The sequence below is a fragment of the Schistocerca americana genome, chromosome 9 (genome assembly GCF_021461395.2).
Source record: "Schistocerca americana isolate TAMUIC-IGC-003095 chromosome 9, iqSchAmer2.1, whole genome shotgun sequence".
In the NCBI taxonomy this organism is placed as follows: domain Eukaryota; kingdom Metazoa; phylum Arthropoda; class Insecta; order Orthoptera; family Acrididae; genus Schistocerca; species Schistocerca americana.
The window spans coordinates 62,344,370-62,362,254 of record NC_060127.1 but is presented as its reverse complement, the minus strand read 5'-3'; the positions used below and the strand labels follow the sequence as shown (position 1 = coordinate 62,362,254).

At 41.9% G+C, this 17,885-nt stretch overlaps 1 protein-coding gene across 2 annotated transcripts in view; it reads left to right on the top strand.

The window, feature by feature from the left end:
• Nucleotides 1–14,306, top strand: part of LOC124551051 (zinc finger and SCAN domain-containing protein 31-like) — an 80,327-nt gene extending 66,021 nt beyond the window's left edge. The window contains exons 8-9 of one of the 2 annotated variants that reach the window (XM_047125921.1): nt 7,823–7,876; nt 12,336–14,306. In XM_047125921.1, coding sequence (XP_046981877.1) covers nt 7,823–7,876; nt 12,336–13,104 — 823 coding nt within the window. In that variant the 3' untranslated portion in view covers nt 13,105–14,306. The remainder of the gene's footprint in view (nt 1–7,822; nt 7,877–12,335) is intronic. The other variant, XM_047125922.1, reaches the window with a different exon arrangement.
• Nucleotides 14,307–17,885: the final 3,579 nt, after the last annotated feature.

Sequence of the window (17,885 nt, the reverse complement as noted above, 5' to 3'; positions counted from 1 at the left end):
ATTGTGATTAATTGAAGCATTCATGATAAATCTTCACATTTTGAAAAATTCTTGCTGGATAAAATACTGCTGCCTAAGATTTATGACATTACATTGAGGTTCCACATCTGGATCTGTTCTCTGCAAATCACTGCAGAGTGAATGGTTGGAGGTACTCCCTACTTTATACCACATATTAGGGTTTCTTCCCATTATATTTGTATATGAAAGATGGGGAGAATGATGGTGTGAGTGCTCATACACAGTGTAATTTGCCTAATCTAATAACTGAACCCCTATGGGAGTGATATACAGGGGTTGTAGTATGCCCCGACGTTCATCACCTCTTGAAACTTTGTATGTAAGTTTTCTCAAGATAGTGTACATCTATTTTGAAGCATCCACCAGTTCATATGTTTCAGCATCTCTGTGATTCTCTCCTGTAGGTTGAACAAACCAGTGAACATTTGTGCTGCCCTTCTTTGTGTACCTGCTAGTCTTATTTGGTACAGGTGCCACAAATGTGAGTGATGAAATACAGGGTGAGTGGGGGAAAAAAGAAACTTTAGAAACTGGCAAACACCACGAGAGGGCGTTGCAATACAAACACGGGTGGAGTGCATGGAGACCGTCACCATTCACTCCGTGGAAGCATTGAGAATAGCATGGCTAGCCACACATACCATGAAATGGCTGAGATGGATTTGATTTATGGCATAGCCAACTACAATGGATGAGAAGCCGTATGATTGTATCATGTGAAATATCCTGACAGAAAAATTCCATGCCACACATTGTTCGCCACCCTACATTGCCAACTGTGCGAAACCGCTCCTTCCTTGTGCACAAGCCAGATGCTGGTTGCTAATGAACAACATGGACAGTTGCATCGTAAGAAAGCATTCTCAGACATATGCAACCATACGCTGTCTACAAGTACATGAGGTGTAATCCGCACCACTGATATCCCCCATTCTTTCTTCTGGTGCGTTGTACATGATGAAGGACTGCATCCGTTTCATTTCCAATATGTCCAGGCATTGCAATCGGTAGACTACAACAAGCACTTGGGATTTGTGCAGTGATTTCTGCAAGAATCTGCTGCAGTGAAGCTAACAGCAAGTGTCCTCTTTATTGATGGGCTGTATTCTCACTCTGAGGGTCTGCTGAACATTCAAAACCTGCGTACGCGGATGGATATGAACTAATGTGCTACATGTATGCATGCCTCACAATGCAAATTTGCCCTTAATGTATATGTTGGCAGCATTGGAGACCGTTTAATTGGGCCATGGTACCAATGTGATTACTGGTACTTGTATGCCTGGTGTCCCATGTCAGTTTGTAAATGTTTTTTTGAATCAGCCTGTATAATGTGTTGCATAACAGTTTTGTAAGCAGTCTGCTTTGTAGACAGCCTGAATTTTTGTTATATGCTGCCAATAAACTGAATTCTGCCATGAGCTTTACTCACAACTGAGCTTATGTGATAGTTTCATATACTGTTGGTGGTGGTGGTGGTGGTGGTGGTGGTGGTCGTTGTCGTGGTCATGGTCATCGTGGTCATCTCCATTTTCGTCTTCATTCTCGGTCTTCAGTCCAAAGGCTGCATTGATGCAAGTCTCCACTATAGTCTGTGATGTCTCTGTAAAATGACCACAACCTACATCCCTGTGAACCTGTTTACTGCATACAGTCATTGGTCTCTCGTTACAAGAGGATGTGACGCCATATCCCTGTGAACCTGTTTACTGCATACAGTCATTGGTCTCTCGTTACAAGAGGATGTGACGCCATATAGCACAAAATACAAAGTGCACACACATGAATTTTAATCAAAATATCCACGGGTGTACTGCCGGTCTACAGTGTCCAACGGGGACAATATTTCGGCGATCATACATGTCGCAATCATCAGGTGAACTGACGGACTGAGCTCCTGTGAACGTGCCGGTACGGCTGCTCAGGGGGATCTGGGTTCGGTCGCGGCGACGCCTGATTTAAATACCCTCCGCCCACGGCGCACTCCCTCCGCTGTCCACGCCCTGCACCACAGTCGCGCGGTAGAACAGATTGCGACGGCGTCTGAGATGACGTCAGTGTGATGACTCTGTCCACCGTGGTCGTCACAACTATACATTTGCTCGGTACGCATCGATGCCGTGAACACCAGAGGCACACTCGACTGATGTATCTGAGCAAGTCGGCAGTCGCTGAACATTGTTTGTCGGAAAATCACGCTATGGTGTATGAACACACGAGGATTCTGGTACAGGCGTCGAGATACTGGGACAGCGTTGTTAGAGAGGCCATCAAAATTCGCACCAATGACGACCTCATAAACCGTGTCTGTGGCTATAATCTTAGCAAGGCTTGGGAACCAGCGATTGGGTTAATCAAGAGTAAACCGAGGAAATGTATAGTTGTGACGACCACGGCGGACAGAGCCATCACACCGACGTCATCTCAGACGCCGTCGCAATCTGTTCCACCACGCGACCGTGGCGCGGGGTGCGGACGGCGAAGGGAGTGCGCCGCGGGCGGAGGGTATTTATATTGGCCGCGACCGAGCCCAGTTCCCCCTGAGCAGCCTTAGTGTACGGATCTCCGTACCGGCACATTCACAGGAGCTCAGTCCGGCAGTTCACCTGTGCCCGTTGAACACTGTAGACCGGCAGTACACACGTGGATATTTTCATATCAACAATATCTTCAATCACTAATTTTTTAAATAATTTGCGATTCATATCCACAGATAAACTGTTCCAGAGACACAATTGTTGCACAAGTGAACAGCAAGGGCAAGAAAGGGCAGTGTATGATGTTTCATTAGAGACGACTTCCATCAATCAGGACTTCAGTTTGTTTGCATTAAATATTTTATAACAATTCCTGTAACACAACTCTTATGATTATTTTTAACAACAATGAAATAATTCCTTCTTTATTCCCTATAGTCATCACAAAAATACACCTCGTACACCTGATAAAAGAACAGTTAATACATTCAGGCACTTTACGGTGATGACTAGTATTTTGTTTGGATAGAACTGGCATGGAGTAAGAAATGTTCGTGGCCATTCTTCTGCATATTTGATCAAATTTGTAAAATGTGGGGATGCAAACTGAAAATGTAGAAATGACTGAAGTTTAACAATATGGTTTTTCTGTAAACCTGAAATGACAGAGGTGTAAAATTTTCTGAAAAATGCTTTACACTGTTGATTTTTTTTTTTTTTCTTCTCTGGGAGGCTGAGCACACTATTAGCTCTTTGTGGAAATTGAATTATATTTCATTGTCCCCCTAAAGACACAGGTGTTATGTCTACTCCAAGAGTGCAGCAAAAGCAGTACATTATTTTCTACAAATGGTAAGAATACGTTTCAGTTTTATCACTGAAGATTATTCTCTTTCATTTTTACAGATTTTGCTACATTGATTACAAGACTTTTTCCAATTAATAGCCCATTTTCGTAATTTTTGGTCCTCATTGAACTTGATGTTCCAGAAGACAGAAAGAAATCTGCAGAAACAGTAACCCACTGATACTTACCGTGGGCGTTGTTGTATACGAATGTGCCGAAGCACTCATTGACTGCACAAGCAACTCTGTGTGTGGTTTTCGCTCAAAATGAAAATGAGTGTTTTGCACAAAATCTTATTGACTGGCTTTACATGCGGCTTTTAGGGAATAACAAGAAGCTTTGTCTTCACGTCAACAATGAATGTCTCTCTAGTATTACCTGTTAATGACATCTCTACACATTCACTTGAGATAATGTTTGTAATATTGTGATTACCTTCCCTGTGTAATTTCCGAATCTGTTTAACCAGGTAGAAGCAGCCTGAAAAACAGTAGTGTTCCCTGGGTTGCCACAGGTTCTGGAAATCAGAGAATTTGAAATACAGCATGTAAATATGAAAAAAAGAAAAAAAAAACACTGGAAAAGTCTCATTTTTGTCTCAGTAGATGAAATAGTTTGTTTACATAGGTGTCGTGCTGGCTGGGTACAGCTGAATATGTGCACAACTTCCCCACTCTCTCATTCCTACTGCTTTTCCCCTTCCTACCGCTCCCCTCAGCTTATGGTCATTGCTGCCATCACTTCTTGCCGCTAGCCTAGCAGCTGCCGACGAGAGACAGAGGCATAAAGAGTGGATTGTTTCAATCTGAATCTCAGAGACTGTAGACGCAGTGGCAGGAGACGGCGGTCGTGTGTGCATGAGTTGTATCAGAGTGATTGTGTGAATGTGTGTGTGCTCTAGCTTTCTGACAAAAGCTATGACTGAAAATTTAGTTGTCAGAGTGTGGTTGTCTTTTCTATGTGCCTGTCTGCAGCTCACCAACCTTCTTTAATTATCTTTATGGTGAGTTGCTACCCATTCTCATTATTACTGATTTTCAGAGTATGTGAGCAAGTTACCTGTTATGTGGATTGATCACTGTGATTTCATTTCCTCATCATGCTGTCTGTGGATCGTGAATTTCCATGATGGACCAAAACTAGAGGCCGTTTCTACAGGTATCTGCAATGGATTGGGCCTGCCGATCTGAAGCCGTTCGGTTCTCACTAATGTGCAGGCTCTGCCCGTCAGATCTAGACTCACCAATCTGCCCGCAGGCCGGGTCTGTTTATGTGTGGCATTAATGGAGCAGATTTTCATGGCTTATCCATGGGCCCAGGATTGCGGTGTTCCTCAGCAGGCCAGAGACCACGGGTGATGGATTTCAGGAATTACGACTGTCTCACAAAAAGTACATTGTATAGTGCGTTGTTTTATAGACATTTTATTTGCTCTAGTACATTTGGCACTTCACAAGTAGTTTATATGTTAGAAAGTATGGATAATAAGAAGAAGAAAATGGTGCCAGTCGCTGGCAGTTTGTGCACTGTGTATTCACATATTTCTCTAAAGAAAAGTCACACAACACCTTTAAAATAATTGATATTACAGAGTGGATAATAAACTGACAATAACGAACATAGTAGAAAAAACATTTTATTGGCGGTCACCTATAATGTTGGATTACAAAATTCTTCCCAGCCTTATACACTTCTTTCAAGAGGCCAACTTTTTTCTGATCTCCATTGGTTCATCAGGGCCATGGGACATCAGCTGGTAAGTAATTTTCAATGTCAATAAACTTCACCAACAGCTACATACTTAAAGATATTTTATTTTGAAAACAACCTGTTTTGGCAATTCATTTTGCCATCTTCAGGCTCCATACGCTTTTATCCAAATGAACAAATTTGTCATACAGCAGCATAAATCACTACGTCATGAATTCCAATTGTTGCAACACAATGTTGTTGCTGTCACATCTTCATATGAAGCAATTGTATCATGATTGGAATTAATGGTATCCAGTGATTTATGGTGCTATATGGCAAGTTTGTTTATTTGGATAAAAGTGGTAGGGGCCTGAAGATGGCAAAATGAAATGCTGAAACTGGTTGCTTTCAGAATAAAATAAAATATCTCAAAGTATACTGCTGTTGGTGGAGTTTTTTGACATTGAAAACTTTTTTCTGAGGTTATTTTAAATCCGTCTTGTGACTCCAAGGAAATGCGTATCTTTGTCACCAAATGTGTTTTGTTTTATAGAAATAAAGTAACTTCAGTGGTCGTAATGAAACACACATACCATTTGGGTTGCTTTCTCCATATAAAAACAGTTCATTACAAATGATTTTTATGTTAGTACCTGCAATTTTTACGCACATCAGGAAATACCATATGCTTGCAAGAAATTTTTATATTTGTATTTTTATTTTTTTTAGACATTTCCTTGTTTGCAGTATTGTTTCTTGTACCATAGATGCAGAAACAGATAGTCAACTTAGGTCTTAACTTACCCTTGAGATCTCAAAATTTATCAGGGAAAAATGCTAAACCTTGTCTGCAAATCATGGAATTTCACTTGGAGAAACTTCTTGTAACTCTGATAGTTATCTTGACAATACTGTTGTAAAGAAATGCACTCATCATTTCAATCCAAGAACAAAATATTATACTGCATCAGTAAGAATTTTCAAGTAAGAAGAGTATATGAGTTAAACTTCTCTATTTGTAGCTTATTCTGGAAACATATGCCTGATATTCCTAATAATTGATTTTGATATCAGTGTTCTATCATTTCACAAAAGTTACTATAATACTAGATATGTGAATTGACTTGGTTTAAAGTGTGGTGCCCTGAGTAAATCTAAAAGGGTAGCAAAGTTCTGATGTAAATGTTCAAACCATGGTGAACATTCAAGCTTATTACAGTTACATTTTAGGCTGGTGCATAAGTTCATTCAATTTTTTCCATAAGTTTAATAAACAAAACAGATACACATAACAGATAATATATTCTCCTTTACTATTTACAGCAGTCTACCAATGGTGGGGTAACTTTTCAATTCCATGACTGTAGAAATCCCCCGGTTTTGAGGCGAAGAACTCGTAGAGCCATGTTCGGAGTGCTTTTTCATCTGGAAAGAAAGTTACTTGAAGGTTTTTTGATAGAGAGTGGAAAAGTTGAAAATCTGAGGGCAGATTATCAGGTGAATAAGGTGGCTGTGGAATGACTTCTCGACCCAAATCCTGTATAACGTTTTTTGTCACTCTAGAAAAATGTGCACAGGCATTAATCCACGAGTCATTTGATGACAAGCAAGCAGAGATGCACTTGCTGGATTTTTTGATTTTGGCTTAGACCATACAGTACCCGTACAAACAATTTTTGAACCTTCCCTATTGCCCTATTGCATGCAAATGCCATACATTGGTGGAATGATCGCATTTTCCAATTCTCTAGTAAGCTGGTGTGAATCATTGTTGATTAATAACTTTAAAGGTTTTCCTGAACGTCGAGAGTCACTAATGTGAAAACAATCCTCCTTAAAACGAGAAAACCGTTTTCTTGCTGTGCTCTGACCAATGGCATATCCACCTAAATGGTGCAAATGCTTCTGACTGCCTCTGTACTCAAACAAAAGAATATGCTGGAAATGTTCCAATTTCTCCATGTGGCTCTCCATTTTATAATGCCCATAGCTCCACTAACTTTCTCCAAATGACAATATGTAAACTCAAATAGTGACAGTGAACTACTAATAAAAAAGGACAGTCAATAAATAAACCACAGCAACCAGAATACCAATGTGCAAAACAAAAGCTTTGTGAGCTTATGCACCAACCTAATATTTTTGCATCACCAAAACTCTTTCCATTCATTAGTTCTCCATATTTCACAATTCTCAAGAAAAATTCATTTAGCAGATGATTAAATCTGTGGTAAAAGTGGAAAATATTTGTATTCTCGTTATGTGCACCATGGCTGCACAGGCTAAACACACTTTTTCATCATAACACATCCCCACATCTGCAGTGAGCTACAAGATAAAGGTTTTTTAAGATAAATTCATGTTGTTCATTAGACTTCTATCATCCTTATCACAGCAGAGGAAAGTTTGTAGGCTGTGTTTCCTTGTTACTTACATGTAAATCCTGTAGATAATCTGTGCCATATTTCTTATCTTTTTCAGACCGAAACCAAGCAAGTATCTACAAGGTGTCCTTGTAGTCTTTCATGGTGACATACCTGAATAAAATCTTCACAGTTTACAAGCCTTGACACTTTAAAGAAAACACTTGAGTTTCATGACTGCCTCCACCATGTTCATCGGGAGTAAAGATTACTGACTCTGGGAGCTGTTAAAGTGTTCCATTTCTATTCACTTCATTCAGTGTTGATTAGCAGTCTACCTATATAACTTCTGCAAATTAGAAGTTTGAAATATATGTCAATGTTTGTGTGAAGATAGACTTTAGTACTGTCTACTGCCACAGATCGTGTTACTGGCTGCCCATAGGTAGTGATTGCAGCAGCACTTGTTCTGGCTTGTGAGTATACTTGTGGATTAATTTTAATTTAAATTATAATATTGAAAATATTTATACTGGTGGACATCGGTAACAGAATGTGGAAGGAGATAAGCATGGGGAACGGTGAACAGTGCAGTTTTTCTGGAGGAAAGCAGTGACTGCTTCAGACATCCACAATAGTCATATGTGAGGAAACAGCACTAAGTTGCAGATCTGCGATTCATTGGCTATCAGAGTTCAAAGACGGCAGGAACTGTGCTTGTGCTGAAAAGTGCAAAAGCGCTGGGGGTCCAGAAACTGCATGCAAACCAGACAATGTCCAGCATGTCAGTGATTTGATATTGGGCACAGGCGAATCATATTTGATGAACTAAAGACAACAACAGGTCTATCACACCATGAGAACTTGAGGATGAAGTTGTGTGCACAATGGCTGTCTTATTCCCTCACCATTGTGCAGAAACATAAGACTGTGGAAATGTGTCATCCATTGAGTCCTTTTGAGTGCACCGTCGACGAGCCATGATTCTTCCACGAGGCGCCAGAAAAGAAACGCCAGGCTATGGAATGTGTTCTGAGATTGGGAAGGGATACTGCTGCTGCACTGGCTCCCTCTCAGTGTGACCCTCAGAGATGATTGGTTCTGCCTGTTCAGTGCGCCAACTCTGCCAACACACTGCCACTAAGGAAAATGGGGCCGCGGCATTCTGTTTTAATACAACAACGTGCAGCCACATGCCAGTTACCTACCCATTTCCAGTATTTGTGAACTAGGGTTTACTGTGCTCAATATCCTCCATATTTGGTGGATCTTCCTCCTAGCGACAATGCCATATTTAACACTATTAAAGAGGTCATTAAGGGTAAGAAGCTCACCACTAATGATTAACTGCGTGCAGTTGTCCACAAAGTGGTGCTAGGCCACCCTCAAAGAATTGTTTGCTGTGCAGATATGGACGCTGCAAGAATGATGGCAGAAATGCATTGCATAGACATTGGTGGGGAATATCTGTAATATAATTTCATTCATTTGTTCAGTAAATGGCTCCTGTGGGGGGGGGGGGGGGGGGGGGGAAATTTGCATTGCCAGTCACTTTTTGAATGCTCCAAGTGTAAGTCAGAGTGCAGCATTTATAACTTTAAAGAGAGGGCTGAAGTGATGTGTGGCAGGCGAGGTGGACATCTCCAGTCTGCCATGGGACTGATGACATCAAGAAACCACATTAGAAATTGCTGCTCCCACCTTCCTACAAGCATCAAGCATCTGCCTGTGCTTTCACTCGATTTTCAAAGCCTGCCCCGCTGAGGGTGTGCCTTTGGTCACTGTTAAAAATGTCGCATTTTATTCTAATCTCAGCCAACTCTTCCATAACGGAATTCCATGATGGTGACGTAAGGGCCAAGACTTTTGTATTTTCGAATTGTATTGATGTTCATTCTCCAGGCAATGTTCATCTATGGCCGACTTCCTAAGCTTCCTGTGTTTAATATATCAGTGTAAAGCTCAGTGACATTGTGATTTATGTGACCTATATAGATACTGCCGCATTCGCAGGAGATACCACGGACAGTGGCAACTTGCGAGAGCTATGCTATCTTTAACAGGGTGTATCAGGTCTCATTTCTTGGAGACTGGCCCGAACACTGGTCTCAGTCCACGTCTCTCCAGTACGCCCTACCTTGCTTCTCATCAACTCACAGTATGGGAAGTGTGCAGCTGTCTTGGTCTCTTTTGCTGATTCACCAGGAATTGTTCTTCATCAGTGGCACCTAAAAGCATTTGCATTGTCACCCTTGTTGTAACCATTTGTGAAAGAGCCCAAGCTTGTTGTATTCCAGCCACACTGTGGACAACGAGGAGGACCGTAGGACATGTGCTGTGGAGACATGTACTAAGACCAGTTGTCTGGCCTGCCTCCAAGATTCAAGATATGTTACACTTGGCTAAAGACAACATATCTCTTAGAGTGCCCTGTGTGTATGGTGATCCATTGCAAATACAGCAGTGCCTATGTAAGTCAGAATAATCAGAGTTTCTGGGTGTTGTACCGAGCTCAAGAGACATATTAAAAACAGGAGCATGAACATCATGTGGAAAACAGACATAAAACACAATTTAAAAGGATGGAAGCCTTGGCTCCTGTTTCACCATATTTACATTCCTTTATGAAGGAGACTGCCAAGATTAGAACAAACGACAATTTTAAGACACCAGGGGTATGCACATAGCAGGATATGAGGGTAAGCTTTAGATATTAGCTGAAAGTGAAGACAGATGCTTGACACTTATATGGACGGACAGTGGCACTTTCAGATGTAGTGCTGGTCCTTCACGCCACCTGTCATCAGTGCCACAGTGAACTGAAGCTTCCATGAGTTTCTCAACTCGCCTTATGCACATACCTCACTTCGGCCCACTCTGGAAGGTTCCAGATGCTGCAATTACGCCTATGTAATTGGAACACTTTGCCAGCCCTGGCTGTCAATGGTTTTTAATCCTGATGATGGGGTAGGTGGCTGACAATAAAGTATCCTGTTGTGGTATGGTGCAAGCAGAAAACAAGAAGGTGCACAAGTAGCATTAAACAGTGAAAGTTTATTTTTACAAGAAGAAAGAAAATGTGAACAACAGTAAAGAAATTCTCCATAAAGGGAGTGTAAGAGATGGTCCTGATCTATGAGAATAATTCTCACCGCAGATACAGTTCCAGGAAGGTGCAAAAGAAAGTTCACAGTCTGCCACCCTAGGTTATATTGCCATGGGTTAGGTCGGAATCGGTCACTATTACAATTGGCGGTTGCACTGGCATGTTCCTGATCCTGGTGATTAGTATTGGAGACTTGTATGTCCCTCGGATTCATGGTCAGTTTCAAACTCGGATTCAGACTGTCAAGCGCTGCAGGCAGCAGTCCTATAAAATGCACCCAGTGTGTGGAACCCAGGAAGTGGCCAGAGTCATGTAGCTTCACATGTACGAGATAGTGCTGGCTGTGTTTAGTGATCATAGTGCCATCGATACTGCAGCAGATGTTACAGTGCAGTGGAGCTGTGTCGGCTGCAGGGGCGTGTCAGGGTGACAACCTGCTGGGCAATGCTGTGTCGCATGTGTGCTGGGTCATCAGACACAGCCATAAATTGCATTCCTCTGTGCTGAGTCATCAGACACAGCCATAAATTGCATTCCTCTGTGCTGAGTCATCAGACACCACCATAAATTGCATTCCTCCGTGCTGAGTCATCAGACACCACCACACACTGCATTCCTCCGTGCTGGGTCATGAGGCACCACTCATACTCTGCAGTCCTCTGTGCTGGGTCATCAGGTACCACCTTTACACTGCACTCCTCTGTGATGGGGCATCAGAAACCATCCGTATGCTTTTCACTTTGGAGGGAGATGGTGAAGCAATCTCAGTGCATAGATGGTGGTCTTGGCTGAGGCGGCAGCCAAGGTCACAGCACTCATCTTCCCCATGCAGCAAATGGTACAACCAGTTGCAGTATGTGGAATGGAGAACAGGGGCACTGGCAAAAAGGCCAGGGATGCAACCAGGGCCAAATGGTGCAGAGCAGCATCGAAATGAGGATATGTGATGTGCCGCGAAGGTGCCTGTTGGGAAGAAAACTCTGTGCATGAGAAGAAGCAGATGTTCTAGGGCTGAAGTAGACAGCCAATAATATGGATGTAGCAAGGTTAACAAGCAGAAAGGAGGATGGTGAGTGGGTTATGTGTGCGGATTGGTAGGCGCGGGTGGGTAGGCAGCGGGCGTACAGCTAAAGTGCCAAAAGCAAGGTCAGAATCGATTGCTAAGACAATCGGTGGTTGCACTAGTGTAGTCCTGGTCTGGGTGTATGGTATTGGAGACTTGCCATATGTCACTCAGATTCAGGTTCGACTTCAGATCAGACTGCCAGAGAGCTGTAGGTGGCAGTCCGTGGTCTGCCCAGCATATGGGTACCAGGAAGTCGCCAGTGTCGTGGCTTTGTGGATATGGAATAGTCCTGGTTGTGTTTGGGGATTGCAGTGCCCTTGTCAGTGCAATGGATTTCACAGTACAATGGAGCTGCGTGAGCTGCAAACTCGGCAACTTGCAGGACAATGCTGTCTGGCATGTCTGCTGGCTCTTCAGACACCAACTATACACTGCAAACCTCTTCCCTTCAGTGGGGGAAAGTGAAGCCATCTCAAGGCGTAAACAGTGGCTGTGGTAGAGGTGACAGCCAAAGTCAGGGCAGTCGAAAACTGCATTGTTGCATTTTAAGAGACGCAGCTTGTAACCCGAGAAGATTTTATTTAAGTATCTATGATGTTAATGGATTATTTCATTCATTTATAAGTTTATCCTCAGACCATGCAGATTGCCCTGCATCTTAAGACGTCTGGGGATCTTGTCTATGTTAATATAATCCTAATTTCCTAGAGAATTCTGCTATGAGAACATTTTTTGATACAGTTTTTTCTCTGTAACTCTGCAGTGTTTTCGCCGTTGGCCTGGAGGATGACAACAGAACTGGTGGCGGTGGCAGTCTGTTTACACGATTTGGCCTACCTACAGGAATGGGCAACACCACAGAGTGCACCATCGAGAAGGATGCATTCTGTGAGGTAAAAAACGGGGGAAGTCACGACACACTATATTCCTGCAGTGTGTGTCCCAAAACATTCAGAACTAGGCTTGGCTTGAAGACACACTCACGGTCGCACAGGGGAGAACGTCCCTATAAATGTGAAGTGTGCCACAAGGTATTCAAGTTTCGCAGCAAATTGAGGAAACACTCGCAAGTGCACACGGGGGAACGTCCATACACTTGTGGTGTGTGCAATAAGGCATTCACAGAAAAGTGCCACCTCAAGAGCCACTCGCGACAGCACACAGGGGAACGACCATATGAGTGCAGTCTGTGTCAAAAGAAATTCTTGTATAGCTCCAGCTTGAACATCCATTTACGTCTGCATACTGGAGAGCGGCCGTTCGCCTGTAGCGTCTGCCCTAAGACATTTACGCAAAGTTCTGTGCTGAGGAATCATTTGCGAATGCACACAGGGGAGAGGCCGTACAGTTGCAGAATTTGTCATAAGAAATTCTCGCAAGAAAGCAGTTTGAAGAATCATATTAATGTCCACACAGGCACCCGCCCATACAGTTGTGATTTGTGTCAGAAGAGCTTCAAGAGCAGAGGCAGCCTCTGGAACCACTCGGTAATACACAGCAAACCGTCTCAAGACCTTCAGACAAACGTGTAGTCAGATGAGACACTCGCAGCTGCACTCCAGCTAACGCCCTTTCTGCTGTGACGTGTGTCATAAGTGATTTAATACGAGGCATGACACTGAAAGCCACACTGAATCTCACGTCATGCGTGGTGAAAGAACTCCTGAAGTATGCACCTTTATTATAAAGCTTTGGCAAAAAATGGCTTTTACTCTCCGTTAACGATAGCGCTACACTGATATGCCTTTTTTTGCTTTAGACAGCTGAGGGAAAACTGCCTTAAACAGAATGGATATTACGAACTCAAGGCAAGAGTTCGTCAAGAACGTGGAATAATGTAGTGCCGCGACATGCTTCTGATTCTCTTTCCATCTGTGAAGCTATTAGACCAATGCGCGAAACCTAAGGACGAAAATAGATTTCCCATGATGTGTCACTGCCAAGTAACATAGCCTGATGAAACTTTGAACATATGTGGGAAGAACACCTGTTGTATTGTACATTAAGTAACTGAAAGAAATACGCGACAAGATGAACAAAGGAGAGACGGTGTATTCGAAGATAATGCGAGGGGCGTTCAGTAAGTAATGTAACACATTTTTTTCTCGGCCACTTTCGGTTACAAAAATGTGGAATTTGTTGTGAGACATCGTGGAATATTCACTCTGCAACCCCTACAGTTCCATGCAGTTCCGATAGCTGGCAGCACTGTAAGGTGGGCATATCATCTTGATTTTTGTGAGTTATCGATGTGCATGTCACAGAGAGAGAGAGAGAGAGCAAGTTGTGTTGCAGTTAATCTTCGGTCGTGCTATGACACAATCTTTGCCACCGCACAGTCTGGCAAGTTCTTACTGAAGTATGGTAGGCGACGGATGTATTCAGAAGTGCTGTGTTGACTTGTGATTCTATCTGTTGCGAGAAAGATTTATTGTAAGGGACAGGAGAGATGAATTGAATGAATGATATATTGAAAGGCGAGAAGAATATAAAGTTCGAGGTTTTTTTTTGAGAAGTAGCTTGAGGTAAGACAGCAGCACTGCGCATCTACTTAATCGGAATGATTATTGTCAGCTAGTTAACTTTGTTCGCTTTCTCAGAGCTAAGGAAAGACCACCCCACTTCCCTTAATCATGCATTTACATAACTGATAAAGCTGTTTGATTTTTATGGAAATTCTCTGTTAATAAAGTACTCTTTTTAAATCATTGATCACTTTGTTAAGCATAGTATTCTTCAGACCAGTTTTATACATGTAAAGATCACGCAAAATTTACCCTTGTCCTTTTGAATACATATTTCATTCTAAAATCGTTGTCTTATTATTTTATAGGATTAGTTACTCTCCCCATCCCTCTGTTTAAAGAAGGGTTACCATTGTGTTGCACCATGTGGTATGCAACAGTTTGAATATTGTGTGGAAATTTTATTTAAAAATAGAAATCTAGCTTAGACGCTGCCTGCTTGCTGTTTGTTATTGTGCTTTCGAGAAATCTGTGACAATGTCAAGATGCGAGGTAAGTGGAAATTTTGATTAGGGCCAGGTAATTGTTTAACTTCAGTTGCGCATTTAATGAAGGCCAGTTACAGTTCAACTCAATTACGTTCAGTTAAGTCGAAGGTTGGCATACGAGTTTAAGTTGGATAACAGTTCGTGGGTACATACACTCATGATCAGAAAAGAAACAGAACACCTTGAACAATTAGTGATGGGACATACATACTCACAGGACCTGTATGTTAGTATGGCTACCATGTTGGCCTGAATGTTCAAGGTGAACATTGATATTGTGACACAACACCACCTATCGGTAAAATGTGCCTGTGGCTTTCAGCGTTGCTGTAAACCGAATTATTATTGGCGCTGTTAACCAAGGGACATAATAGTAATAAAGATTTTCCTTTCAATAATTGTTTTTTTATGAAAATGTGTTTGTCAAAATACTTGTTGTTGCTACTGTATATATAAGTTACTCTTTCAGTTTCTGAGTGCAGCACGATCACGTGAGTAACAGTCCACGGCCACCGTCTGTAGCGTAACGCAAAGCTTTGACCACGCGGAAACGACAGTTTGTCGTACACACTGCTTTCATTCGTGTCGTTGCGTTTTGAGACCGCAAGTCATGTACTCGTGTTTCATACAAGAGTTTTTGCACATGATGCCACACCTGTTCACACTTTTCGACATATCAGTTAAAGTAAGTGTAAATTTTATTCTGCATTTTCAGTACCAACTTGGTTGTCTACCACACCACATTAGTGCAGTCGCACAGTTTTTGTTATTTTGATCTCAAAGTTCATGTACTATAGCTTTCTATGAAAGCCCGTAATAGTACTGTCATTCGGTTTCACTGTTAAATTTAGATTACATAAAGCCTTGTTATCAGATCACTGATGTTGAAAATATTCGCTTTGTGTAAAATCCAAGACATTGCGTTTCGATGGGGGTGTGATTTTTTTTTTAACACGCGTATTTCATCGGTCAACTTTATTTACGTACAGTATGAAGATGTTAATACATATGAGGTTTGGAACTTAAATAGTGACAACTATTTATTCACAACCGAAACAAAAGAGTTACATGTTTGCATCTGTTACTGTTCTTCAAAGCAGTCACCAGCGTTGTGTAGAAACCGTTGCCAGGGATCTGGAAGGTGTAGTATACCGTTAGCAGAGCCTGTTCCGTTGATTGTGCGAATGGAGCGGTCTAGTGACTGTCGAATCTCTGGAACAGTCTGAAGCGAATGCCACGAAGTGGTTCCTTCATCTGCGGAGTCAAATCAAAGTCACAAGGACTTAAGTCTGGCGAGTATGGTGGATGGTATAGTACTTCCCAGTCCCATCGACCGAACAGAGCAGCCACAGCTTGCGCTGTATGCCCCGCACATTGTCATGCAAAATGATGGATGGGTTGCGCAGAAAGTGTCGGCGCTTCTTTCTCAAAGCTGGTCGCAGGTGACACTCCAAAAACGAACAGTAATACTGTGCATTGACGGTCTGCCGTGGAGGAACGTAATGCGTTAGGATAACACCATCAAAGTCGTACACGAGAATCACCATACCTTTAGACCGCTCCATTCGTACCATCAACAGGCTCTGCCAACGGTATACTACGCCTTCCACATCACTGGCAACGGGTTCTACACAACACTGGTGACTGCTTTGAACAGTTGTAAGTAAATAGTTGCCACTATTTAAGTTCCAATCATCATATTTACAATAATTCTTGCTTATAATCTTTAATAGTCGCGATGCCGACAGTGTAAGGAATATTTGTGTAAGGAATATTTGCCTCACAGTTTAGTTCATCTCTCCACTAATTCATACTTTGATAAATCTTCATATACTGGAAGAATTTCCTTCTGTACGTCGGGGTGCAGTGGAGTAGGGTGCGGTTCATTTTACATTCCAAGGCCTGTTCGTTTCTGCCAGTCACACCAGGTGCCTTCTCCCTCTGGGCAATACTCGTGTCGAGGATTTTCATCCGTGGAAATCATATGATGGTATGTTGCCCTATCTGTGCTCGAGCCTGTACCCGATGTGCATTCGGTTCTATGCTCATAAAATGTAAACGAATGCGAATTTCACTTTAACATTTTGACAGCGCATTCTTGGATAGTTTTTTATGCGATATTTTATTTATGCAATAAGTGCGATTTTTTTGAACCTCCTAATGTGGTTTCCCCCCTTAAACTTTTTAGTTCGTATTCTAGTTTAGTAACGTTCTTTCTTATACAGCACACACACACACACACACACACACACACACACACACACACACACACACACTAAAAGGCACATACATAAAAAGTACATACATAAATAACACCAAAGTTAGGCAGAATGTCTAGATAAAACTTTGACAACTGAATATACTTGAAACTTTGATTGCTATGGGCATTTATCAATTGCTGTGTTCCGTAACATTACGTAGATTGTCTCTGAAGAAGATATCATACTGTTCCACAGGCGTTTTGCATAACGCAAGTTCTTTATCTTAACATGCCTAATTTTGTCTATCACAATTACAGATTTATGCATGTTCGCAGAGACATCAGCAATACCGCTTGTAGCAATTCAAGTTGTTCTTCCCATGTTGATGCAGCTGTCAGTAGGTCGTGTACATGCACTGTAACTTTATCAATTTGATGACGACATAGTACTGTGCCTAAGGCGGTTATAAATATACTCCTACTCACATATAGATCAAATGGTAAAACACAAAATTGGTAGCTTCTACCGTTGAAAATGAAGCTGTGGATGATTCTCTGATAACAGGACCTGCCATACGAACTTCTCATATCAATCGAGGATAAATACTTACACCTCAATAAAACTTTTTGTATTTGTTCATCTAATGTACGAACTTCTCAGATCAATCGAGTATAAATACGTACACGTCCATAAAACTTTTGTATTTGTTCCGCAAGGTTTCTAGGCTGTGTCCCAACAGGTGAGATTTTGTTTAAAGCTCTTGCATCCATCATCAAACTTACGCTACCTCTGATATTTCTACTGATAATAAGGAACTGCTGTCGGGTGAAAGTGATGTTTCTACAATTCCCAAATCTAGCATGTTCCTAATCTCTTTATTTACTACCCCTCTTTTGGTCCAGGGAACTGAGTAGGTGCCACAGTAATACATTTCATGTTGTTTTACTTGCATATGATATACGTAACCTTTGATTACACAGGGCTTCTCAGTGAATACCTGCATTTGTACGAGATACTACTGAGTTCATACTTTTGTTGATCTGTTAAGTATCCATATTTGAAGGTATTGCCCTGTAATGCTGCATTGAGATCGTGCATA